The following is a 26948-nucleotide window of genomic DNA, read 5'->3' on the forward strand; positions in this document are numbered from 1 at the left end:
TATTGCGACCTTTTGTCATCATAACTTAATGCGTTACTGCTTTACATATTGGGCTCGCGAGTATCCAGGATATTTGTATACTTTGTATTTGTTCATACACTGAGTTAGGACGAACATCTATGGGGAATTAAAATAATATTAATTTTGATTAAAATAACAGGTAAGCGTTAAATGTTATGACATTAGTAGAGCAGGATGAATGGCTTAAAAATCCAGGCTAATAAATGTTCAAGGTTTTGTTTTGCATGTATAGTGAGAACATGACAGAAACAGCAAACGTTTCAATATCTTAATTATTAATAATTTAATAATTCCTTAGGATAGACTCAACTCAACTTATTGTAGAATATAGACCACTTAGATGGGTCACTCTTAAATTTGAACCTTGAATTTCTTTAATCCTGGACGTTCAAAAATACACAAAAAAGTGCTAAATAAAAGACTGTTGTTCTGTCAGAAATGTGTCTTTACTCACTTCGACTTCCTCCTCCTCTTCTGCAAGCCCCGCCATCACGCCCCCCTCCCTTGTCCCTTAGCACATACATAAGGGGCTCCGTGGAGAGGGTCTCTTCACTGTACGGAGGATGCAATCACCGCTCCTTTGAAATGGTCCCAAGGACCTATGGCGATTGGCTCTCCCCTGCACTTCAAAAGACTCGTCAGGTATATGAAAGCCACCGCTGGCCGTCAGAGGAGCGGGGAAGTTCGCACGAGTGCAAATAACATATCTGGGTGCGGAAGAGAGAAAGTGTGAAACGACGAGCTTTAAGTGCGGATTTCACAAACGGGATTACCCTGCTGCGTTTGTTAAGCCTGATCTCCTGTAACGTGCGCTTCTCCCGGCGCGTCGCCGCTCAGATGACCGCGCTGTCCGCGCCCGCCGAGCGCAGCTCCGCGCGCACACATGGCTTCGCTTACTTTGTCCACTACTGATCATTTTCTGCACTCATTTTTACAGGTTTGTGGATTGTTTTATTGTTTCCTCTTTAGACTTGTTAGGTAAAAACTAGTACTTGACAGTAACAGATGTACACGCATGAAAATAACAATAAAAAAACAGTAAGACTGCGACAGGTAAAAGTAAACGAACTTACGCATCTTTCCACAAACGTATGCTCTTTGTAAAGATGCTACGAGTTCTGAAGAGTTTCGAAAATGATAGAAATCACATACTAATATAACTAAGCATAACAAGGTGTTCCTGAGTAATAACATGAATCTTTTTCTTATAAAGTTCCGTACTTATTTCAGTTGCTCTTGTAGCTGTTGTATTCGATGTTTCTGCAAACCATATGCTGTTGACGATGCGCTGGTCTGTTATGAGTTTTAGGACATCCCACGTGCTTCAGTAGATAGGGGACTAACACTGTGACTCAGCGACTGTTAGTTTAAGCCTCCCTGCTACCCCTGCACTTAAGTTGCTATTCACAGTGTAAAAAAAAGCTGATTATGCCTCATAATATCTAATTGTATGAGACATTTAGTCTCTCTATGAAGAACTGTGACGTTAGGCTGCATAGTTAAAGGTAACTGATTTGAATCGTGCTTTTGTGCCCCTTGCACAGGACCGCACACCCAGCTCATCCCCAGACGGTGGATCCCACTCCATTTCCTTCTTGGCCTCGACACGGGGTCAGGCGTGGCAGGCCAGCAGCAGCGTGGGGCTGGAGGGACCCCGGGTTTCCTATGAAGGGGGGGCTGGCTCGACACCTGGGATGTTCCAGCTGTGGAGTAATGAGGTGGCAACGAGCCCAGGCCTGGGCAGCCACCAGATGACACTGACCGTGCCGAAGTTTCCAGGGCAAGTACAGTCCGGCCTGGGAGCTCACTCCCACCACCACCACCACCACCACGAACTGCCCCTCACCCCTCCTGCTGAGACCCCGGCCTCCTACCCCTTTGACCTCTCCCCCGTCAAAGTCCTGTCTTCTCAAGTGCAGCCTAACAGCTCCTACTACCACCAGCACAGCAGCGTCGGCCAGAATTTCCCCAGTCTACTCCAAAGCTCCTCCAACAGGCACCACCTTCCAGGAAGCCACATGGAGGAGAGGCCGCAGTGGTGGAGCATTCCCCAGACCAATGGCAGTCCAGCCAGTCACCCCTTTGCCCTGGGAAGGCAGCTGGTCCTGGGCCACCAGCCCCAGATTGCAGCCCTCCTTCAGGGCAGCCCCAAGGGACTCCTGAGTTCCACGCGCCGCTGCCGGAGATGTAAGTGCCCCAACTGCCAGGCGTCCAACAGCGGGCTGGCCAGCCAGACCCCTGAGGAGCTGGGCAGGAAGAGACTGCACGTGTGCCACATCCCTGAATGCGGCAAGGTCTACAAAAAGACATCGCACCTGAAGGCCCACCTGCGATGGCACGCCGGCGAGCGCCCCTTCATCTGCAACTGGCTCTTCTGCGGCAAGAGCTTCACGCGCTCGGACGAGCTGCAGCGTCACCTGCGCACGCACACTGGCGAGAAGCGCTTTGGCTGCCCGCAGTGCGGCAAGCGCTTCATGAGGAGCGACCACCTGGCCAAGCACGTCAAGACCCACCAGAACAGGAGGGGCAGGGGGGCCGGCGCTCACGCCCCCGGCCAGCAGCACACGGCGGGGGCCCTGCTCAGGCACATCAAGAAGGAGTGAGGGAGCAGGGGCCGGATCAGGGGGCCACAACGCGGGGGCCGTTTCACACCAGACGCGTCAGTGTGCAGAAATCCAGCCCCGTGTGTAGCTCCCCTTCACTTTACTGTACGCCCACAGCGTAGTTCATTTTCTTTCGACAATCTTTAAATACGCACTTTCACGCAGATGGGGGAAATGGTGTGGCGATGAAAACATTTTCATCAGATTGTATAAACGTGGCATAATCTGTAACACAAGAAATACTGAATTATCGTGGGGAGGCTATGTTATTTATAAAAGTATAGGACTGGCATCCGGTCTGGGACGATCTCTGCCTTGAACTCTATTCTGCGGGGGATAAACTCCAGGCTCCCCTGTAACCCTGCCCAAGATAAGTAGCTGGAAGGTAGACGGATGTTACTTAAGCTGATAGTGATTCGGAGAAATCAACAGCAAACTGCGGTAAGGTGAATCTGACATCAGAGAAACATTTCCATGCGTTTTACGCGGCTTCTTGATTAACAGCCGTTCACCGGGAGCTTCACTCAGTGCAGCAGCCTTGTCTTCCCTCTTCCCTAATATTTTGCATATTTCCACATGTGTTTAAGTCAAAAAAGGCAGGTACCATTCAAACAAATCGCAAAGCAATTTACCTGTATTTTGCCAAACCAAAAACAAATTTACTTCAAAAGTCCTGCACCATTCAATACGCATTGATCGAAGATACAAAATGATAAATTAAATACATGGTTTCCCTGTCGCCCTAAGAACGTACGTTTTTTTGTTAAATATTTTTGTTAAAGAAGAACCCCAGTCAGTTTCCAGAAACCAAATTTTTCTTTATCAGAGAATTATTGTGAAAATAAGGGTTTTCAGCAAGTCGTTTTGTCCCCGCGGCCATCGTTAGCTTCCGGTCTCCTTACTGTTGTACCTCGCTGTCAGTCTACATATGAGTATGTAACCATGTATTATGAAAAGGCATGTAAAAATGTTCCTTTAATGCAAATAAAAAAATAGATGGTGTGGTCTTCCGCTGTGTTCCTATGACCTGATTGATGCTTGTATGCTTTCAAACGCCATGTTAGGTTACAGAAAACCTCGTTATTCTGGCTCGTTTCTTCAGGATGCCAATGACATCAAAATTCCGGTGAACATGCGTCAGGATGGATAAACAGGCAGGTACCTAAAACATTGTTATCCGCTTCTGCTGGATAAAGCATTTAATATAACACAAATACCGTGACTAATTAGAGGTGTTAAACCTCCGTGGAATTATAACAAAACAAAACTATTTCCGCCTTTCTCAAGATATATTTTTAGAGTGCTAATTCTGAGGCATTGCAATTAGCTAAATTTGACCCTTTGCTCAGTAAAAACCCTGCCTGTTGTGACACAGGGATGCCAAAACGTGTGTGTATACCTTCTCGCAATTAACCTAATGTCGAATTAGGAAAATAACAGTCTGATGTACAAGTCGGCATTACTGTCATATCAAGCCTTAACATATCGTGGAAGTTAGTGGATATTCTTTAATAAATATATGCATCACTGTTTGGCTGCTTTTATGTATATATATATATATATATATATTGCACAAATTAAACTCCTTTCTGAGTAGGCCTAACCCCTTAAGATCCCGTTAAAAATAAATTCAACATTTAAACTGACATTATCCTTTCATTTTGTTAGAGTACTGAACAGGCCTGCATTAACCATTATTCGTCTGTTGCTGCAAATAAGTCATATTTTCCCGGTTTATATGGTATAAACGTCCGCAGAATAATTTTTAGCATTAAATCTAGCGGTCACTATAGGTAAGTAGCCTGCATACGACGGGACGTCATCATTATCACACTTAATACTCCTGCTTTGCCAGCCTGTGTTTGGTACTATAGTGTGTGCCTCTGTAAAAGTGAGTATATTCCTATAACACTACGGGGCAGTTACAAATGTACAAATTAACAAAAGAAGTAAAGCAGAAGGGCAAGACTCTCAATCCAATAATTCAAAATTTTAAAGTTAGACGGCGACGAAACGCGTTGTTTTTCTTTTTCTTTTCTGTTTTTCTTTTCTCTTCCGTTTTCTGCAAAACAACCGACGTTGTTTTTTTATTTTTCTGTTCTTTTTTTTTTTACTTGATTAAAATAAAAATTTCGGATGGACCACGACCAAAGAAGCGGGCGGACCGTCTTAACCACCCTGGTTTGTATTGCCTGATCTAAAGCAATATTTATTTCTGTTTATGTAAAACAATGCCACCCACCACTGGCCGACCGCCCCCGGGCTGCAAAGTCTCAGAAAGCTTCATTTATTTTTGACTGGCGGTAGTGGGGTCGGGGGTCTGCCTCGTCAGACAGCGCCCTAGGCGGCCGCTTGCTTGGCTGGCCGGCGCTACATTCCTGCCTGAACAATTTGCCCTGGAAATTTGCAGACAAATAATGAAATACAATTTATGCAATAAAAGACTTCGTTCCTCAGCCTGGTTCTGATTACGTACATCGCCTAGTTTATTTTCAATTCCCATCAGTTTGTTTTGATATTTTTTTATTAAAAGGTATTTTTATGAGTGGCATTTCTTAAAATGAGTGCATGTATTTCGTATGAGCCACCGCACGTCTTACGGTGTTTTAGAGGTATTTAGAAACTTGGTATTTAGAAGCCCTGGTTTTAAGGTGCGTCGGTTTTCTTGCGAAACTGCGGAAACGAAAAACTAAAATGCTCCTTATGCTCATTTTAATCTGTGGTGTTAATGCACGTTTTCAACATCCGACCATAAAACAGCAACATGACGTTGACATTATAAGTAAATACATTTACAGTCTTGGCCCATAGGAGGCGTTATACACTCGGTTATTACGGAGTATTTTTGTTTACCAGTATAAGCCACCTGAAAGCTGGTGCCTTTTTGAACATTTGTATACGTGATTCATGGGATGCTGTAACAGATTTATACTGTTACATATAGTAGCCAGAAGGGGGCAGCAAACAACTGCAAGAATTACTGTATATTGCTGCCACTCTGGCTTGGCAGCGAGAATATCGCTGCCATCACAGGTTACAAGCTACTCATGTTCACAGTCTGGCGTTTGATTTTCACAGTTGAAAGGTTTGTAAGGAAATATGATTCATAGCTTCGCACTTTCTTCGTGCTGTATGAACAAAGGAAATCACCCAAGAATTAGCAAGGATGAGTTTTCAAAAAGTTTTATTTAAACATGATACAATGGCAAATGCTCATAGGTCAGGCAGTTTCATCCATCTCCCATCCTCTCCTTCTGTATGTTCACTCCCTGGTATGTGTTTTGTCTTTGATAAGCATGCAAATTAAGAAGGGTGAAATAATCTGATCGGTATGGAGAATCCAGGCGAGACAGCTAAGTGCACTCAAGCCTCCCCAAGAGGCCAGGTATGAAATCAGGACCGAAGAATCACACCAGATACGGTGCAGGATGAGCAGCTGTGCCTGCAGTGACGACTCCAGAGGAGTGAATTAGGGCAGGAGTCACCATGGCCGGAGTTTCAAGGTGTTCTTTGGATCCCTCGCCTAAGACACAGTAAGACATTCAACTGATTATACCCTGTGCAAAAATCCTTTATATGCCAGGTGTGGCATTTTCACCAGTGTCACCTGAGCTGCCAAGGCTGCAGATCCCTTTGGATACTTAAACCCGCACTTCTCCCTCTTTATGGTGATTGTCATGTTTTAAAATGACTGATCAGATCAGCCGATTCCTACCTACTGGTGGGACCACAGAAACCAGTAATGTAAGGCAAACACAGACAGGTTAAGAGTGATTTTTTTTAATCCCCAAGTGAGCTAAACCCAATTGGACCACAGGCACAGATTTGGTATCCATGTAAGAGATGGTGGGGGCTTCAGGCAGGACTTCAGCTGACCCAGAGTGGAGCGTCTCTGTAAAAACCATCCATAGGGGGCCTTATAAGGACCGTTCACATCCCGTGACATTTCCACAACCTATGAATACCTTTGTTTTGGAAAAATTAAGAAGTAAAAATAAATCGGCGATGACATCGCCATCGCCCATGTCCTTTAAAAGTACAAGAAGCTCCCATCTGCTAAAGATGTCCAGATTTGACCTGTCTGAGGTCTGGCTTCTCCTTGCCTCTCTGACTGACTGAAGGAGCTGATCCAGTGGCACCTTCTCCTGAATGAAGTACATCTGCTGCATGATGGAAGAAGGTTCGTCCTTGGCAGGGCTTTGAAGAGTGAGGTCAGCAATTGCTAAGGATCTCTTGCCTGTTACACATGCATACAAAAAATTCTGTATGTAAAATCTGTCTCCGGGAACGTCCCGGTTTCCAGCATATACCTAACTTAATCTGAATTCTTAATTGTCGACACGTCAAGGTGCCCATTCTCACTGTCGGAGAGAAATGCTCATTTAACACCCCCCCCCCTTCCTTGGTCTGGAACATTAAAAAGGGAAAGAAAACAAAGACGAGGAAAAAGTCTTAAGGAGTAAAAACCGGTAGGAAAGAAGAGATGAGACAAAAAGAGCAGAAAGAGATGCAGCCTAAAGGCCACATCAGCTATGGCGAGCAGATTAAGATGATGCAGCACCATCGCGCTCTGTGAAGTTTGGTGCTGGGGGCAGGAGGAGACGCAGAGTCTCCGTGGAGTTTGGTGTTGGGGGCAGGAGGAGACGCTTAGTCTCTGTGGAGTTTGGTGCTGGGGGCAGCAGGAGACGCAGAGTCTCTGTGAAGTTTGGTGCTGGGGGCAGGAGGAGACGCAGAGTTTCCGTGGAGTTTGGTGCTGGGAGCAGGAGGAGACACAGAGTCTCCGTGGAGTTTGGTGCTGGGGGCAGGAGGAGATGCAGAGTCTCAGTGGAGTTTGGTGTTGGGGGCAGGAGGAGACGCTTAGTCTCTGTGGAGTTTGGTGCTGGGGGCAGCAGGAGACGCAGAGTCTCCGTGGAGTTTGGTGCTGGGGGCAGGAGGAGACGCAGAGTCTCCGTGGAGTTTGGTGCTGGGGGCAGCAGGAGACGCAGAGTCTCCGTGGAGTTTGGTGCTGGGGGCAGCAGGAGACGCAGAGTCTCTGTGAAGTTTGGTGCTGGGGGCAGGAGGAGACGCAGAGTCTCCGTGGAGTTTGGTGCTGGGGGCAGGAGGAGACGCAGAGTCTCCGTGGAGTTTGGTGCTGGGGGCAGCGGGAGACGCAGAGTCTCCGTGGAGTTTGGTGCTGGGGGCAGCAGGAGATGCAGAGTCTCTGTGGAATTTGGTGCTGGGGGCAGCAGGAGACGCAGAGTCTCCGTGGAGTTTGGTGCTGGGGGCAGCAGGAGATGCAGAGTCTCCGTGGAGTTTGGTGCTGGGGGCAGCAGGAGACGCAGAGTCTCTGTGCTCACAGTTCATCCTCGTCCAGCTTTGCCAGGCTGCCGAGCCTCTGGATCCCCGGCGGGCTGGGCGAGAAGCACCCAGCCTCACTCCCTAAGGCCTTCACATGGCCCTCACTGGCCCTCTGTGTGGGAAGAGAAGGACACAAGGCTGTCAGTCAAGAGGGTGGGTCTTACCAGTCACAGTACGTGGTTTGCGAGTTTGGCCTTAGTCTGGCCCCTTATTGGTGCTTCCACGCATCTGTTTGGCGCAAACGCTGATGTTCATACAAAGCTGTGGGACATTTTGGCAAACGCACAGTGGCAGGTTTGTTTGAATCGCAGGGTTTGTTCTTCCCAGCTCTTACGTCATCGCAACTCCACACAAGCTTGTTTTCTCTTTTTGTAATATGTTGGTCGCTGTTAATGATAACACCAAAATTACTAGTTGAAATGGCTGTTGCTCCGTTCCACTGTCCTGTAATTAACTTTCAATTGTGATAAAAATTAATTATGCATAGGCTTCCAAGACAGTGCTGCTTTGGTGATAAAGGGTCACGCAAAGTGACTTGATACTGAGTCTGGTTACATATTAGAACTTTGTCTACCATCATTAGAAATAATATCAGCTATGATAATGAATTCAGATCATTTTAAAATTGTTTAGCTGACTCGTTTACCCAAAGTGTCACATGTTTTTGAGAACCAGGTTTGACAGTCCCTGGTGCATTTTGGGGTTAAGGGCTGAGCCCAAGGACATAATGGTAACTTCACTCTGCCAATCTTGGGATTTGAACTAACAACTTCCGGAGCACAAGTCCAGTAGAAAAAGCCCACAGAGCCACACGGTGCTCCCTGGAAAGCCGGCCGGACAAAGACGTGTAAATGAATGATCCCCATTCACATGAATCATTCACACAAATGATTCACAAAGAAACAGCCAGAACTTAACAGGAAATCGCAAATCAGGAAATTGATGAAGTCGGTAAGTATTTTCCCTGAGGAGGTGAGATAGAGAGATAGGAGAGAGAGAGATCTTTGTCAGTCGGCATTGAGAATTGGCCTGGTTATGTCACGCAAATTATTTTTAAATTACAAAATTAAATTTTTTCTTTCTCTGGAACGGGAGATCTGGCTGTTTTACAGTTGAGGAACAAGTCAAAATGCCTTTTTCTGGTTAATGTATAGTCAGTGGAAAGGAGATCTAAATATGTGTTATATGCAGGTGTTGTATATAGCATACGTTGTGTCTGTCAGAGGGATTAAGATCAGAAGACACACTGGGATTCTGGAAGTTTAGAGGTGATGTGTTTGATGTCAGTAAGCGAGCTGTGCCCAGTAGGGGGCAGCATGTAGCCTGCATGCCTGTGTAGTGCGTCCCGTAGGGTGGCACACAGCTGGGCAGCCCTGGGGTATGGTGCAGTGATCACAGAATTGTGTGTGGATTTGGATGGGAGCCAGAAACCAAAGGGAGGCGCCGGTCATGTGTGGGCTGGAGACGCTAAGAGACGGAGAAGCCGATGGGAAAGTGTCAGACCGCGATAACTGGCCCTGTCCTTCACGGCGATCGTATCGCAGTATTAATCCTTCCAAATAGTCCTTTTAATGGCAGACCTCACATGGCAAAAGTGTCAATATACACAAAAACATTAATGAAATAGCAAAATGGCTACATGAGAATTTGTCTGGGTTTGCTGGATTTGTCTGATTTGGTTCTCTGTAGGGGAACCATGGACTGGGCCAGACCGATGAACTATCCAGCTGGGTCTGACATGCAGAACCGGACCCCCATCGATTCCCCGCTCCCTGTGGCTTCAGGGTGCTGCAGACGAGCTGCACTCTTGGTTTGTGGCCCTCTTGTGGTGCAGAAGGCTGCTGGTCCTTCAGGATTGAGTGCTTGTGTGTTCAGCACAATTGGCCTGTGGGACCATTGTGGGTTTTCAGTAGCTGGGAACATTTAGCTGGGAACAGGCCACCCTTGACATTATGGGGCGGGGGGGGGGGGCTTTGAGGCTTACCTGCTGCCCCTGGCTGGGCATGTGGAGGGAGGGCAGTGAGCTGTTGTAAGCATGCAGGTAGGGCAGCTGCTGGCGGTCAAAGGAGGCAGAGGAGTGGGGGCGCAGCGTGAGGTCGGCCGCCGTCGGTGCCCGCATGGCCCGTCCCAGGCTGCTGGACTTGCCCTCGCGTCGCTGGTACTCGATGGGTGACTGCAGAGCTGACAGGTGAACGGAGAGATCATTGACTGGTGGCTGATCAGGTCATTCAGGATACTGCAGACCTTACTGCCTGCAATTGGTGAGGTGTTTCATGGAATCTCTTTTGTGTACAGTCTTTTGTTTTGCCCCCTCCCCCGCCCCCCCCAGATTAGAGAATTTGACATTCATGGTCTTGGTTGTTCGCAAGTTGGCCATGAGCAATGAAATATTTTTAGAGATTGCCGAAAAATTGCAGAAACGAGTAAAGCCAAAAATAGCTGTTGAAATGATACCAAAAATGATTTGGATAATAGAATCAAATAATATATAAATATTAATGTTATTCAGTATTTGCTCGCGTAAGTGGATACTCTATCTTTAATATTAAAGGTTAATTTTGGTTTAAAAGCTTGGGTATAACATGCATCTTCTTCTTAGCAAGTAGCATTACTCGTCTGTGTGCTATTCTTACTTTATCTTAAACTTTTTGGTACCGTTAATATATGCAACCAGAAGCTGTTGTAGGTGCTACATTAGCTATAGCACATTAATTCCTTTCAGAAGATAAGAATGTGCCAGAAAGGAAATGAGGCTCCCTCGGGGTGGGGGGGGGAATCATTGCTTCAGAACGAAGGATGTGTTTCTTCAAAGCCCCGAGGCTGGAGGGAGGTCATCACCATTTAAGAAGTTGCGCTGCGTCTCTAGGATCTGGCCCACGTCGAGCACCCAGGCTCTGCAGATATGGGGCGTCGCTGCCTGCAGTGTGAAGCGGACAGCGCTACCGCTGGCCCCGCGGGACGTCAGCACGAAGCGGCACGTGTCGGCCTCGGCACACGTCTCCAAGCCGAGGCAGCTGACCTGGGCGGCGACGAGACAGACGGTGTCACCCGCTAACACAAACATGCCCAAGGAGAAGTTTGTTATTGTATTATAACATCGCTGCCACACTCTTGTAGGAGACACAAATGTCAATCCGCCCACTTTATACACACTTATCCAGTTACAGTTAGTGTGGTCTGGGTTCTCTTTCAGAAGATCAGAATATACCCTGGATGAGAACCTTCCTCACGGACACACAGACACACGCACAGACGGAAAGCAAAGACCTGAGGATACTTTGGAGCTTCTAGTCCATCTCGTCTTTGTAATGGAGAACGGAAAGAAAGGTGAGGGAGAAGAAGCAAACCCAGGATCATCTTCCCAAGGTGACAACACTACCTGCTGAGTCACTGCATCAGCCAGGCAGACATATTGATATTGTTTTTCTTAACACACCAGCTGTCAGAGTCGACTTGGAATGGAAAGAACAACAGAGCAAAGCACTAAACACCATGGATACATGGAGGGAATCCGGAAGCTTCCCAAAGAAGGTGTGTAATGCATTTGCTTATATGCAGTAACGGTGAAAAGGCAGGGACCTGTCACAGGTCACCACACCTTGATACTGTTTTTGAAGATATATCCTGGCAATGAGAAGCCCTTCTTTCTGTCAATAGGTTCACTGAAGATGACAAGCTGCTCGAACAGGAAGACCCGCCTCTCCCTGGCCCGAGACAGGATGCTGTTGTCTTGCTCGGTCACCATAAATGTGTCCTGCAGGAGTAACTTCCCTTGTGCCGTGATCTTTCCCTGGGACACAGGAAGACAAACAGGTATTATCAGTCACTGCAGTATGACCTCTGCCACGGGCTGCACAATGGATCATCAGTGAAGGGAGAGTAAACAAATGCCTGAGCAGTCTCTGCGTTTATATCACTGTGCTACACCTGGGACCGGAAGGGAACTGTGATGATCTGCTGATAAAGTGGAGTTTGTGAGTATAAACGCATGCTTCCAGAATGCGTGACACCTCACCTCAAACCCCTGGAGCCTTCCCACATTCATCATGTCGTTGCAACGTTTGGGGACGAAGCACATGACCTCCACTGCCTTCTGCTCAGGAAGAAAAAGAGGCCATGTGCACTAAACTGTAGGCTTCTCGGTCAAAAGGAATAGCTAGAGAAGTCATGCAAACAACAGGAAATGTCCATGAAAATAGATCTACGCCATGTGCTGCAAAAAGGGTATGAGAGGATGAAGACCACAATGACCACACCATGTTATCGTCATGAAGTTGTAGGTACATGTACTTATTTAGCAAATGCTTTTTTCAGAACGACGTACAAGTGAGGTAAATGGCACATCAAACACATACAACCCCAGAAAAAAATGAGACCATTCTATATTTTTAAACAAATCTACATTATTAAATTCAGGTTAAATCATGATGCTGCTGCCAAAAGACTGTGCTGAGCAGCAGGTTGCTTCCAGGATCACAGTTCCTAAGACACCAGCACACAAGAAGCCCTTCATTAATGAGGAAGAACCGGGCTGCAATTTGCAAAAATATATATACACACGTCACAGAAACACCCTTAAATTCAGAAATGAGTGAAACAAAAAACTGCGCTGTGGTCTCTGCGCTGTGGTCTCTGTGCTGTGGTCTCTGTGCTCTGGTCTCTGCGCTGTGGTCTCTGTGCTGTGGTCTCTGCGCTGTGGTCTCTGTGCTCTGGTCTCTGTGCTCTGGTCTCTGCTCTGGTCTCTGTGCTGTGGTCTCTGTGCTCTGGTCTCTGCGCTGTGGTCTCTGTGCTGTGGTCTCTGCGCTCTGGTCTCTGTGCTCTGGTCTCTGTGCTCTGGTCTCTGTGCTGTGGAATTTTTTCCGTGGCTGTACATGGTGTCAAGGACTCAACTAGGCATAACTGCAGCTAGGCGGAGCTTCCAAGCAAACAAAGCAAGTACCTAATAAGGCTATTCGATGACAAGAAATGCAACAGGAAAACATTCAGGAAACATAAAGAGGCATCGGGGTAGCAGAGGAATTCATGGAACAGATGGGTTTTGAGGTGTTTCTTGAAGGTGGAGAGGGAGGCTGATGACCAGACGTGGTTCGGCAGCTCATTCCGCCGTCGGAGAACCACATGCGAACCATAAGGTAAGGACAAGCAGCACTGGGAACTAGGCAGGTCCAATACTGAGAATTTCGAGAAATGGAAGAATGGAATCTACTGACTAGAGCTGCTGTCATATTTGAGATCATGCTATATTATTTTTCTATTTGTGGCTGCACGAGTGACAGTCTTTCCTATGAATCATACCTCCATACAAACCATACAAAATCATACCTCCAACTCAGTAGTGTCCATTCCAGCCTTGGTGTAGTACTTCAAGAAGTCCTGTAGGACCAAACACAGCTCATTTTCTGAGGGAAAACCGTCTCGGCTCATACTGCAATTAAAATGTTTCTGAAATGGTATTTCTTCACAGAGATATGCAACAGGAAAAAAATTGCACATAAATTTATTTCCAGAGAGTGGATACGACCACGGTACAACCACCAGGTTCCTCAACAACACTGCATCAAAAAAATCTGAATCCGAATAATTAGCAATCAATTTCTCAATGAATTGTTTATGAAGTCATTGGCCTGTTTGGCTGCATAAGCTGGATTAAAGTAGCATTTTATTTGAAGATACATAACACTGATTGAGATGTCTTTTTGAAGAGGAAAGTCAGGACCCTTTTCCCAGAAGTTTTACCAAGCAACACTAGAAGGTGCTTCATTTCATCGTATCAAGTATGGCTGAACTGGTAGAAGCAGGAATTTTCAGTAACACACAGCTGATGGAGGCAGGCATGTTATGAAGGACCTTCCACCGCTACCCGCAGCTCCTAGCACTGTACTCTGAGCCTCACCTTGAGCAGAAGCTGATACTTCATGATCCTTTGCACTGGCTTGATGAGCAGGTCATTGAGCTGGAGCCGGTGACCCAGCTGCTGCCTGAGCTCCTGTGCAAAGCAGGATTCGCGATTTTCCATGATTTTCACACACGTCAACGTTTAGCTGCAAGCCGTCACTCCCCAAGAGCTTCCTGACCAGAGGTGGTCAGTTCAGGTTCAGAAAGTACAAATCCAGACCATGATTTTGTTTCGGTCAATTGGCCGAGAATGAAGAGTCACAGCTCAACTGGTTGATTGAAACAAAATCTTTCTTTGTACTTTCTGAACCTGAACTTTCCACCTCTGCTGGTAACATCACTCTTCATTTGTCATGGCACTAATTAATGGAATAATCAATTAGCCAATAAAACGGTGAGGTACATTTGTAGCACATGCTGGTGGTTACAGATTCATGTCTTTGAGATCTTCCGATACAGTATTGACCTTGAGATTGGACTGAACACAACTGAGGCTTTAGACTAAAGTGAACTTCATTAGAATGACCTTTACTTTTTGAAGGTCATGTACTCACTTCAAAGTAGCTATCGATGTATTCAGAGACGATGTGCTCCGATCTGGGCTTGTTCTGACAGTACACCACGTACATGTGCAACCGCCGTTCCTGCAACATGTGAGGACACAGTCAGTGTCTCCTACACGATTCTGATGGCCATCTAGAGATGGGTCCAGAGTTCTCTGCAGCACCCTGTCCACCATGGAGACCATAAGCACACCCATCCTACTTGATCTGACATCATTAGCCTTATCATCTTGTTAGTGGGTTTTTCACACAATCCAGCTCCATAATGGTGACATGGCTTTACATGGCTGGTCCACTGTTCTCTGGTAGAGCCAGTCTGTAATGGAGCTGAGTGTGAGCAAGCGTCCATTCATGTATAATTTAACCACATTATCCTGAAAGCCACATTAGAAATGAACACAGTCTACCTACTCTGTTAGAATAAAAGAGTACCAGTTTGTACCTTTGCTTTTCACTGGGGCTGAACCCTTAAGGGTCTGCCAGCTGTACCCTAGCTGTAGATAATGGTAGTTTTAAGGTACAGAAATGGACTATAAGGAACATTTTTGTACCATTGGGGTACATTAATGTTGTTTGTACTTTGGGGGTGTTCCTCAGAGTCCATTTCTGTACTTCAAATTAGACGAAAAGGTACAATTATCTACAGCTAGGGTACAACTGGCGGACCCTTGAAGGTACATCCCCAGGGACAAGCAAAGGTACAAACTGCTACTCTTTTTTTCTGACAGTGTAGCAACTGCTGGGTGGTAAGGCCTGGAAACAGCTGGACCTTGTCAAAGAAGTGCTTAGAGGTTCCTCGGTGTTACTCAGACACAGAAGTGCTTAGAGGTTCCTCGGTGTTACTCAGACACAGAAGTGCTTAGAGGTTCCTCGGTGTTACTCAGACACAGAAGTGCTTAGAGGTTCCTTGGTGTTACTCAGACGCAGGGATCGTGGGCGTAAACATGCCGCAGATGGTGGAGGTGGAGGAATGGGGCACTTTCTTCATGGAGGAATCTCAAAGCCCACTTATTGCCTCACTGCTATCATCTGCAATCCCAGCACCTGACACTCGACATCCGCCTGCTTCCAAGCTTCTAGCCACCTTATTCCTTTCCAGCTTGGTGTCCTTCCACAGGCAGGGCTACCCAGACTGTCCATAAGTCTCAGTACGTCTCGCTGGCTCAATCAACATGGTTCATGATGGGCAGTCAGGGCTGGAACGAGGACAGAGACCATGGTACCCTGGGAGACACTGCCCACTGACCTGCTGTGACCTTTTCCAGCCATCAGCTGCACAGCAATGACCTGACTTACCCTCAGGTACACGACCAGTCATAAGGTTTTACACATCACAGCTTTTTACCACTTTTTCATTTATTTCATAAACTGCAGATTATTTTATTCTTGTTAAGCATCGGTAAGTTGAGTGAACAAGTATCGATGAAAATATCTCAGTCAAATGAAACAAGTTTCCTTTATAACCTGGACAAAGTATGTAACAGTGCATGTCTGACACCCTATTAATGGCTGTGTAGTGATGCCAGTCAGATTCTAAGCTATGTTCACTTTAAATACTCTAGTTAGCCATTTCATCCCATGAAACACAGCAATATTTAATACTCCTTGTAGAAAGAATGCTCTATTCTCTGCTGAATAGAGGAGGTGACTTCGGTGAATCAAAGGTATGATATTTTATTGCTAATAAAGGTACTCAAATGGTGAACATACTATAAATTTATAGTATGAATACAGTATAGTATAAATACTGCATTGAGTGTATTTTTAGTAAATGTAGAAAATCTCAGTGTGTGTAAATACCTTTGTCTCGTTGTGTATCTGTATCCTGAATTCCCTTCTACCAGCTTCTACCATTAATCGGCCCTCAGCATAAGCTTATTATTATAGTATCTGTGATAGCAGAGGGGATCGAAAAGACACCAGCAGGGGATCCGTGCTCCTCGGGGGAATCATGGCTGCCTTATAATTGTGTTTCTGTTTCTTCTTCACACGTCCTGGCCAGTCACGGCACAGAGTGATACTTAAAAGGACAGCTGGTGGCGGGGGGGGGTGGGCTCAGCAGCAAACCAAGTCAGGTGACCTCTTGGGGGGGTGGGCTGTCCCGTGGCATTCCTCAGCTACACTTACATGCTTGATGAAGAGCTGCGCCAACCTCTCAGGTTCCTCTACACACTTCTCCAGCTCCCCCAGGAAGTAGCTGCATGCAGGGGGCAGAGCAAGAGGCCATTTCTGTCACACTCACTGACATAGACTCACTCAGACTGACATCAACGCCGCAAACCAATGCATGCTTACCCCTTATGCCAGTCGAATATCTGGTGGATGTTCCCAAACACGATCTTGTCCCTTCCCTTCATATCTTCTGGTACTCCCTTTTCATTCATGGTGGCCCTGTAGCCCTTGTGGGGGTCAGAATGTACACAGTGTTACCCGCCCGCCAGGGGTGAATGTGACTCCATGTTTTTCTTAGGGCGACTGCCATGTTTAGATTTAACGCTCGAGTGAGTGTGAGAATGAGACGGATCAGCTTCGCGGTGCGGTGTGTGGGATTTACCTCCACGATGAGTCCCAGGTCAGCCACGTACAGCTTCTCCGTCTCAACAAGCTCCTTCAGTACGTAGCTGCAGGGTTACGGCGACAGAGAGGAGGGCAGCACACAAATTACAATTTATTGTACACTTGTTTTCTAAGTAACATACAATTGAAAGCATGACAGTCTCTGGGCCAATCGGGTTAAGGGCCCCGCCCAGGGGCCCAAAGGTTAAATCACTATCATAAATCACATGATGATCACTGATTTGAATTGGAGAGCCTCCAATTACAGGCAAAGTGTCCTAATCTGAGCCAATCATCACTGATCTAGCATGAGATACCAGAGTGACTGTAGTGTGGCCTTCTAATTCCCAACATGGGCACAATCAATGGATCCTTAAACTCTATATTGGCCATTGGATCATTGCTTTTGATTGAAATGGACACAGGGCCATTTGCGTGCTTTCGGTCATGGCTCCTGTATCTCATGAAAAAAGCATCAAATGAAATGAGTTTCATGTGAAAAGCTCTCCATCCTTTGTCGAATAATAATGATTTTATGATTGCAAATTGGCGAAAGTGGTTTTTAAACAGCAAATGAAACAACTGTAGTGGAGTAAGTGCCGGACTGGATGTGTCTTCTGGGCACCAGCAGATGGATACCAGAGTGAACCGCATGTCTGAGGATGGTAAGGAGAAAGGCCTACGTGCTCTTCTCTAAGGTACTCCTCTTCTCTTCCTCGCTGTCTGTAGTGGTTGACGATTGGCTGGACGCATCATCCATCATGGCGAAGCTGTTCTCTTCTCTCACCTGATTAGAGGGCAGGTGGTCCTGTTGGAAACAGCAGAAAGCAACTGATAATTTGCTATTCCTGTTTGATATAATAATAATAATAATAATAATAATAATGGTAAATGCTATATACTTCTGATTTGTGCAAAATATCTCTGAAGAACATTTTAATTTTAATATAAATACATAATAAGTTCTTCCTTTTTGAACTCGCTCTTCTCTCCTATGACCTCATCTGAGGGCCCCCCCTTCCTCCCTCAGAGGATGTGCCAACACCACACACCATCATCTGGGCAGGGCTGCCGCCCCCCCCCCCAAAAAATCAGGGTTTGTTCAGAATGCTGATCATAAATCCATGAGTGACCTTATTACCGCCAGACGGCCGCTAGTCATGAGCTGAAGGGAGCTGTTCTCCCACAGCCACAGCGAGCGAGCAGAAGACATTAGGCAGAAAGTGGACAGTCTTTTACTCCTCTAAATATGATGGTGTCATATCGAAACCAGTATAAATCAGGGGTTTCCCTAAACTCTATTTATCACTTAGCTTAGTGTTTCTCAATGCGGTCCTTGATGACTCATACTTTTGCTCCCTGCTAGACAGTCCAAATTTTTGGTCCCTCTCAACTCTGGTCCTCAGGGACCCTCTGTCACGTTACGATTGTTCTGATCCTCCTGTGTGCCACGCCCCCTCGTTTACCTCATGTGGAATCCTCTTGCTATCGACTGTTTCTAGTTGTGTTTAATTAGTTTGGTGTATTTAAGTGCGTGTTAGTGTATGTTTCCCCAGTCCAGTCATTAACGCTGTGGCTTCGTTTATGCCTGTTGTTCCAGTTTCCCAAGTGTGCCTTCCCCAAATAAATTCTACGTTTCTCTGACTCCCTGGACTCCTGCTCCTCTTTCCCCGCTCCGTACCGGCACTTTGTTACACCCATAACTGGTATACATTTTTACTCCCTCCAAGCTCCCTGCTAGACAGTACACATTTTTGCTCCCTCCCAGCTCCAGTCCTGAGAGACCCACAGTCGATCCACATTTTTGCTGCCTCCCAGCTACGGTCCTCGGGGACCCACAGCCAGTCCATGTTTTTACTCCCTCCAAGTTCCCTGCCAGACAGTCCACATTTTTGCTCCCTCCTAGTTTCCTACCGGGAACTGAGAGGAAGCGAAAACATGCATTATCTGTTTTCCGTATTGGGAAACACTTATTTAGCCTCATAGGTAATGCTTTACATTAACTGCACCTTCATAATGCTTTTATATTGCATTCATAAAACGTTCAGGACACCCTCATAATGTATTCATTAAGTGTTCAGAAATCATTCATGAACATCATGTATGTATACCTTTACATCCTAACATCCCTTAACAGCTGTAATATACATTAATAACAAACATTACATAATTATAACAAACAGTATAATTATGTAATGTTTGTTATTAATGTGTATTACAGCTGTAAAGGGACGTTAGGATGTTAAGGTGTACATACGTACTGTTTATGAATTGTTATGAAACGAGGCGGTTCGGGCGCCAGGACGTGGCATGATGCCGGCAGAAATGGTGGACGACTTACTTGCGGCTCAACAATACAAAACAAGGTTTATTAAATGAACTAATAACACAAGAAAACACTAAGAACACTACAGAAACAAAGGACCACGAGGGGTCAAAAGTGAATGGGGATAAACAAAGACTAATTACAAAACAGGGGCAGGCAGGCAGAACATGCGTCTAACACCAAACATTAACCATCAGAATCGACAGAACATTCAACGATCCACTGGGGAACTGAACAGAAGCAGGGACTTAAATACTGGAACTAAAACTGGGAAACAAGACTAACACAGGACAGGTGAGACTAATTAACAATGACTGGGAGAACACGGGGCAAACGCAGACTGGTAATACATTGACCGGACTGGGGAAACAAACTGAACGCGGACTAACTACAGAGGACAAATGACAACAATCAGAAACAGCTGGTAAACACGGGGATTCCACACGAGGTTAACAAGGGGGCGTGGCACACGGGAGGAGCGGACGAGCGAGTGTGACAATGAATGTTCTATGAATACATTATGAATGCATTATGAATGCATTATGAAGGTGCACTTAATGTAAAGTGTTACCGCCTCATATCCAGACCGGGCTGGTATATTTGCTAGCAGTCTGGTATTACTGGTATTAGGTGTACTGGACCTCAGGTGAGCGCCGCTCTGCTCAGAGTGCGATAGCTGTGCTGTAAGTATGCGGGAGTGATCCAGGACTTTCCTTATGCAGGGTCTCCTTCGAGATGCTATTTCCTTATCTGAGCCGTCATCTTCCTTTCCTGTTACCATCTGATTTTTCCAGACTGTTTTCCAAGCAGCGCCTGTGTTTTGCCGTCTGAAAGTCCGCCATCCCTGTGAGGCCCCCAGTCATCCACACGAGGCGTGTTGGCATTTAACCCCCTAACGGCAGATTTGTCATGCTGATTGATTTTGTGTACCTGCCTTAGACTCATGTTAATTCCAGCCTCTCATCCTCTCTTCATTAGTCCAACCCGCCATGTTTCCTTCACAGTAAGACTCTGCGTATGAGGTTTTCTGTTTTTTGTTTTTAATGAAGGACATGGCGAAAGATCAAAGTAAGTCCTTCATAGTGCTGAAAACAAAGACGTGGAGGCAGAGCCAACGGCCCCAGCGGATGAACAGCAAAAGGTGCTCTCTGCCTGTCAGCCTGGCGTCGCCACGGCTACGCCTGCCCGCCTTGGTTTGGCAGTGACTGCCGATGGATAGAAGGCTCACCCCCAGCAGATCTTAATAAGAGGAAGAATCCTGGAAAGAAGCCGCCAGAGAGAATCAGGGGACTGCTGCAGCAGTGTCACGTGGCCCTGTGCTGTTGCGCAACTGGGACCAATTCCAGACCTAATAATAACCACGACAATAATAATGCTGATAATAATATTAATAATAGAGCTGTTTGCCTGTTGAAGGGCAAGGAGCAGTGAAGGAGCCTTCCTTTCTGCAGGGCTCTGCACGTCCATGCGTATCATCTGGGCCTCCCGTGGCCTCCTGCTAACCCCCAAGCTCCTCAACCTCCCAGGCTGATCTCTTCCAGATGTGCCATCCCCGAAGACAAGATTCCAGCTCCTAAATGCATGATTATCGCCACTTTTTATGGTAGCTTTATTTGTTTTTTTGGCCAGGGGCTCTTTTTCACACTGTAGTGTGACCATGGACGGCGCCTTATAGTAAACAGTCTGGTTAGAACATAAAACTCTGTAAGGTTCTTCTGCACAAGCTGCCATGATGCATGTTTGCAGTAAAGGTCAGTCTGGAGCTATAGTGTCCTGTGGTCCCCTAGCCCATCCCAAAGGCACCCTCAGGACAGCCCACGATGAAGCCATCTGCCTTTTCGTGGTTGACTACATGTCTACGTGGAGTTTCTCCTCTTTCTTCCCTATTAATTTTTTGTTTGACCCCCTTTTTAAAAATTGTTTTGTGTGGAGGAATGAAGGTGTTCACCTATTCATGATGTTGGGCTTGATGTAGGGGTGGAGGGGTTGCTAAAGAGGAACCTACCAGCAGCCCAGGGTGATAAAAACGGATTTTTTATGGGCAATGGAGTGAGAGAGGCCCTGCAGCCCAAACTGCACACCCTCCTTATGGGAAGTAAATCCAAACCATGAATCTCTCTGAAATGCTACCAGCTCATTCAACAGAGCTCAGTGCAGAGAGACAGGCACCAGTCTGGGCAGCCTGCATCCCGGGGTCCTCAAGGCGAGGCCAGAATGAAAATGCAGGGCCAGACATGGGTACTGGTGCTGCCAAGTGTAATGAACGAAAGCAGCGGGGGCACCAGAGGGTGTTCCGCAATACCAGGTAAAATATTACCGTGTGCTTTGCTTGATGCTTTGCTTGATGTTTTCCAGGAAACTCTTCTGACTAGAGAATTAAAAATGACCCGCATTAAAATTCCAGATTATTTTCTACTTTAAGCCCTGATGTTCCTGCCGCTGCAGTGCTCTGTGGTTTGCCTGCATCTCCTATGATTTTCTGTATCAGTCCTTCCACGACATCCTGAAGTCTTAATACTCCAAGTCGTACTGCTAATGTCATGTGACCATTATGGACAGCATGACGTCACACATGGTGTATGTGTTAAGCTGGACCAGGGTTCTGTGTGTGGTAGAAAAGCACACAGATGTCTACTATACATCAGTTACTGCAGTAAACGTAGTAAACAGTGATACCATGAGGCACTTACAGCATGAAGAGACATCCTCTAGATAGGAGTCATGATCTTGAAATATTACAATATCTCAGCCTTAAAGCTAACAAAGAAATGCAAATACATCCCTTAGAACAATACTGGTGGAATCCTTTGGAAATAAATCCTCTTTTATAATGTCTGATCCTATTGATGTTGCAATGATGTTGATGCTATGCTGATCCTGCCGATGATTATCTCTTCAACTACAAATGTGCAAATTGCATTTAAACCCATTCTGACACTTTTACATTTACATTTACATTTACAGGATTTGGCAGACGCCCTTAGCCAGAGCGACTTACATAAGTGCCTTGAGACTCTGCAATGAATTTCCGATGCTAGCTCAATAAGGACCCAAGCTATGAATACTATCTATGAATACTATACTTTTCACACTGGCACCAAATTACCAACTAGGGCAGGTTTTTATAAATCAGGATATAAGAGGGGAATGACTTCTGTCACAGAGACCGGGCTGTTTTAGCTAACATACAGACAGAAGACAACAGGATTAAACTACTAAATGGCTTTGCACCTGTAGCAAGGACATCGTCCAAAAAACCTCCTAAAGAAGCCTGACTAAAGGCAAGTCATGTCATTCTCCCCACTTCTGATGCCAGACAAAAAAACACCCTGTAACAACGCATTATGTAATAACACCACATTATGTAATAACACCACAATATGTAATAACACCACATTATGTAATAACACCACAATATGTAATAACACCACATTATGTAATAACTTGACAAAATGTGACAAATTTTCATGTCATTATAATAGCACCTATATTTTGTAATAATCTGCCACATTTTGTAATAGATGGCTTGAATGCAATATGTAACAATTTTTGTATATTTTGTAATAAATTATTACATATTGTGGTGGTTATTACAAAATGGGGGAGTTGTACCTTTTTAAGATGAAATTGTAATACTTTGCATTATGTAATAAACAACCAAAATGGATGTCTTCATTCACTCTTTGTCGAGTTCTTACATAATGCGGTGTTATTACATAATGCGGTGTTATTACATAATGTGGTGTTATTACATAATGTGGTGTTATTACATAATGCATTGCTACACACCCACTGTTTGTCATTGATTAAATGACCAGCGTCAATCTTTTCGCTGACTTATCTGGTAGACCAAGGTTCCCCAGTTCCAGTCCTGGAGGGCCAGTCTGCTGGGATATCTGCAAACTGGGTTGCAGACTCGCTGTCCGGGACCAGAATTGGGGAACCCTGTGTAGATGGTCTGCTGGATGTCTTTCACTGTCATTTTGAGCTGGAACACCGTCCCACTGATTCCATATTCACAGTTAGGTGATTATCATTGATTCCGATAACTGGTCAGGTTAGATGGCATTCCTGTGTGCTCCTGGTGTGCTTGGGAGGAGGGGCTGGATGGGGCTGGATGGACCCAGACCTGGACTCACCTGCACTGGCGATGTTGAGCTTCTTACTGGTACTAGCTGGGACAGGTAACCATCACACAGATGGATCTCCTGGGGGCAGTGTTCAGGATGCAGCGGATTGCTCTGCCATTCCTACACACACACACACACACACACACATAATGGGCCATCAATAACATTATCCAAGCAGAGATTAATGTTGCCAAGGACATGTGTGCTTGAGGGGATTTCTAAACCAGTGGAAACAAACTGGAAATCGAGTGGCTTCTGAGCCCTGGCCACAGAAGAATGGCATCGTCTGAGTGAAGGGCGCAGATGCTGTCGCACCATCAGACAGCGAGGCCCCTCGGCGGCGAGATGTGCTGACTCCACACCCCGCGGTAATGGCTTGAGCACACATGCACTGCCACTGCGCCTCTTCGCTGTGGTTTTTCCTCTGTGCCAGTGTTCCATTAGTTACTCTGCTCCACGTTGAGAGTGCAGTGGAGTAACCCAATTTTTAATTGTTCCATTTTCCACTCTCAGTCGCCGCAACTCCCAGGCTTTTTATTACATTACTGTGCAGCAGAACTTCCTCCAAGCTGCGAAACATCCCTGTTGTTATAGTAACGAATCGAGGGGCCGTGATGATCATGGGTGTAACTCTTACCAGCTCTTTGTCTGTCACGGAAGGAGCAGCACAGCGCTCCCCACAGTCCTTACAGGGGGGGGCCGGGGCCTTGGTCTCCACTCGGCGGACCTGTCGCTCACCCTTGCCCCCCCCGCCGGAGCTGGAACTCAGCTTACGCACTGGGTTGGTCAGCCATTTCTTGAGGGTGCTGACGGAACGCCGAGATCCGGGAGAGCTGGGGGCGGACCCCCCCGAGGCCTGGGGGGGCAGAGAGGCCACAGATGTGGAGATGCTGCCCTCGCTACCCGCCACAGAGTATGACTCTGCAGCATGACAGAAAGAGGAAACGAAGAGAGGGAGAGATTTAGGGTTTCTGATGAAGAACAGGGCTGTGGCGAAAGTGCAAGGGGGAAAAGGCTCTGATATAATACTGAAAGCAACAAATGTGCCTTATTTTCAAAATGTCTCAAACATAAAAGTCATTAAATAAGTATAATGTCTGTACTATCAGTATATTGCTCATTAAATCAAAATTATATCCAAGTATGAATTGGAAGACATTCATAGCTGTTGAAAAGTTACTCCTGGCTTCCTCAAATAAATATCTGCTTTTTATGCTCAGGGAATCCAAGAGCCAACAGTTTAACAAAGAGAAAATCCCAGCCCCAGTCAGTCACATAGTGGTTAAGATCCAACACCTTCATGGGTTTATGTAGTGGTTGAATCTATACCGCTTTCTGAATGTCGAACGTATATTTCAGCTAGAGCAATGAAGTGTAATAAGCATGGCAAAGCAGAGGAGAGAGACAGAGGTCTGGATGGACTCTTACACCCATCAAGGGCAAATTTAAGGGTTAGTAACAGTTAGGTTAGCTGGCCTGTGACCCTTGGTTACCAGAATGCTGTTGCCTAAACCGGTGGCAAATTACAGCAAAGTGACACACTAAGCGCTGCTCCGTAATGGTTAGATCAAACTTTCACACAGCCCCCCCCCACTTCCTCCTCATCCCTCAAGTTTGTTTGTTGCCTGGATGGGCAGCTACTCAAGCAGAAAAAACAGGAAGTAGGTGGACGGGGTAGGGAAGCCGCTCCGAGTAGGTGGACGGGTTAAGGGAAGCCGCTCCGAGTAGGTGGACGGGGTAGGGAAGCCACTCCGAGTAGGTGGACGGGTTAAGGGAAGCCGCTCCGAGTAGGTGGACGGGGTAGGGAAGCAGCTCCGAGTAGGTGGACGGGGTAGGGAAGCCGCTCCGAGTAGGTGGACGGGGTAGCAAAGCCGCTCTGAGTAGGTGGACGGGATAGGGAAGCAGCTCCGAGTAGGTGGACGGGGTATGGAAGCCGTTCCGAGTAGGTGGACGGGGTAGGGAAGCCGCTCCGAGTAGGTGGACGGGGTAGGAAAGCCGCTCCGAGTAGGTGGACGGGGTATGGAAGCAGCTCCGAGTAGGTGGACGGGTTAGGGAAGCCGCTCCGAGTAGGTGGACGGGGTAGCGAAGCCGCTCCGAGTAGGTGGACGGGGTAGGGAAGCCGCTCCGAGTAGGTGGACGGGGTAGGGAAGCCGCTCCGAGTAGGTGGACGGGGTAGGGAAGCAGCTCCGAGTAGGTGGACGGGGTAGCGAAGCCGCTCCGAGTAGGTGGACGGGGTAGGGAAGCCGCTCCGAGTAGGTGGAAGGGGTAGCGAAGCCGCTCCGAGTAGGTGGACGGGGTAGGGAAGCCGCTCCGAGTAGGTGGACGGGATAGGGAAGCAGCTCCGAGTAGGTGGACGGGGTATGGAAGCCGTTCCGAGTAGGTGGACGGGGTAGGGAAGCCGCTCCGAGTAGGTGGACGGGGTAGGAAAGCCGCTCCGAGTAGGTGGAAGGGGTAGGGAAGCCGCTCCGAGTAGGTGGACGGGGTATGGAAGCAGCTCCGAGTAGGTGGACGGGTTAGGGAAGCCGCTCCGAGTAGGTGGACGGGGTATGGAAACCGCTCCGAGTAGGTGGACGGGGTAGGGAAGCCGCCCCGAGTAGGTGGACGGGGTAGGAAAGCCGCCCCGAGTAGGTGGACAGGGTAGCGAAGCCGCTCCGCACCGCTGCCGTTACTACTCAGAGAGCCAGACGTCTATATTAAGAGATTAAACATACTGCTCAGGACTTTGGGCTCCTTTTCAAGCCCACATAATAAACCGCTAAATTAAATTATGATACTTTTTTTTTAAGACATAGTAATATTTTTCATCTGGTGACTAAGGTCCATCCACAAAGTAATTGGACCCGCTGTTGTTCGTGAGAATAAACTAGTTCATTAGAAGGTACCACGGCCAAAGTACTACGTATTTCTGGAATATATATGTAGAAGCCTTTTGACATTCTGTCAAGCCTCGACTTAACAATATGAGTTCAACATTAGACATGCAAACATGAAACCACAGGGAACAGAACTCTGGCCCAGATACGGAATCAGCGAAGGCCACACTGAGTCCGATAAGGATGAACAGAATCGAGATCATGAAAGTCAGAAATGTTATTAGTAATTAGTAATTAGTTGTCAAAGTGTTGCGATGCTTCAGGGGAAAAGACAATGTGACACGATTGCAGGGCAAACAGTGACAGAAAGTCCCACAGAGTCACTAATGGAGCTTTTCCACTGCCAGACCCAAGACCCAAGCCGTACTCAAGCCATTCTGCAAAGAGACGATTTTCCAATGTAAATTATGTGAGCCATTTCTGAGCCTTACCCACGCTGACATGGCTGGAGCACAGCTGAAAGTGTGACTAAACCGAGGCGGATCACCACCCTCTGATTTGTCTAAATAAATACCAGTGATCTGCATTGATATGCATGGATTATCTAAAGGGACAAGGGCATTTTCTGCATATTATTCATCCATAGTAGTATTGCACACCACAGTGTATTGATACAGTCCTGATAACTTACTTAAAAAAGTAGT

At 46.6% G+C, this 26948-nt stretch overlaps 2 protein-coding genes and 1 long non-coding RNA gene across 5 annotated transcripts in view; 2 read left to right on the forward strand and 1 right to left on the reverse strand.

Moving 5' to 3' along the window:
- Positions 1-588: 588 nt before the first annotated feature.
- On the forward strand, positions 589-3650 carry LOC125723581 (transcription factor Sp5-like). The gene is made up of 2 exons (XM_049000314.1): positions 589-958; positions 1566-3650. The coding sequence occupies exons 1-2, from the start codon at positions 905-907 to the stop codon at positions 2622-2624; spliced, it is 1113 nt and encodes a 370-aa protein (XP_048856271.1). The 5' UTR covers positions 589-904; the 3' UTR covers positions 2625-3650.
- Positions 3651-5791: 2141 nt separating this feature from the next.
- Positions 5792-26948, reverse strand: part of arhgef25b (Rho guanine nucleotide exchange factor (GEF) 25b) — a 42692-nt gene continuing 21535 nt past the window's right edge. Inside the window, 15 exon segments of the mRNA XM_049000347.1 lie at positions 5792-8073; positions 9946-10142; positions 10800-10980; positions 11560-11751; positions 11977-12054; positions 13284-13334; positions 13855-13947; positions 14411-14500; positions 16547-16616; positions 16715-16818; positions 16974-17040; positions 17659-17783; positions 21619-21669; positions 23441-23551; positions 24069-24352. Of these exon segments, the coding sequence (XP_048856304.1) occupies positions 7957-8073; positions 9946-10142; positions 10800-10980; positions 11560-11751; positions 11977-12054; positions 13284-13334; positions 13855-13947; positions 14411-14500; positions 16547-16616; positions 16715-16818; positions 16974-17040; positions 17659-17783; positions 21619-21669; positions 23441-23551; positions 24069-24352 (1811 nt within the window). The 3' untranslated portion in view covers positions 5792-7956.
- Positions 24840-26208, forward strand: LOC125723605 (uncharacterized). 3 transcript variants are annotated; one of them, XR_007386945.1, is made up of 3 exons: positions 24840-25284; positions 25378-25594; positions 25626-26208. It is a non-coding gene; the product is annotated as an uncharacterized LOC125723605 (long non-coding RNA). The 3 variants fall into 3 exon arrangements; XR_007386946.1 differs by having other exon boundaries at positions 25378-25563; XR_007386944.1 differs by having other exon boundaries at positions 25378-25470; positions 25502-26208.

The sequence above is a fragment of the Brienomyrus brachyistius genome, unplaced genomic scaffold, assembly GCF_023856365.1.
Source record: "Brienomyrus brachyistius isolate T26 unplaced genomic scaffold, BBRACH_0.4 scaffold50, whole genome shotgun sequence".
Lineage (NCBI taxonomy): Eukaryota > Metazoa > Chordata > Actinopteri > Osteoglossiformes > Mormyridae > Brienomyrus > Brienomyrus brachyistius.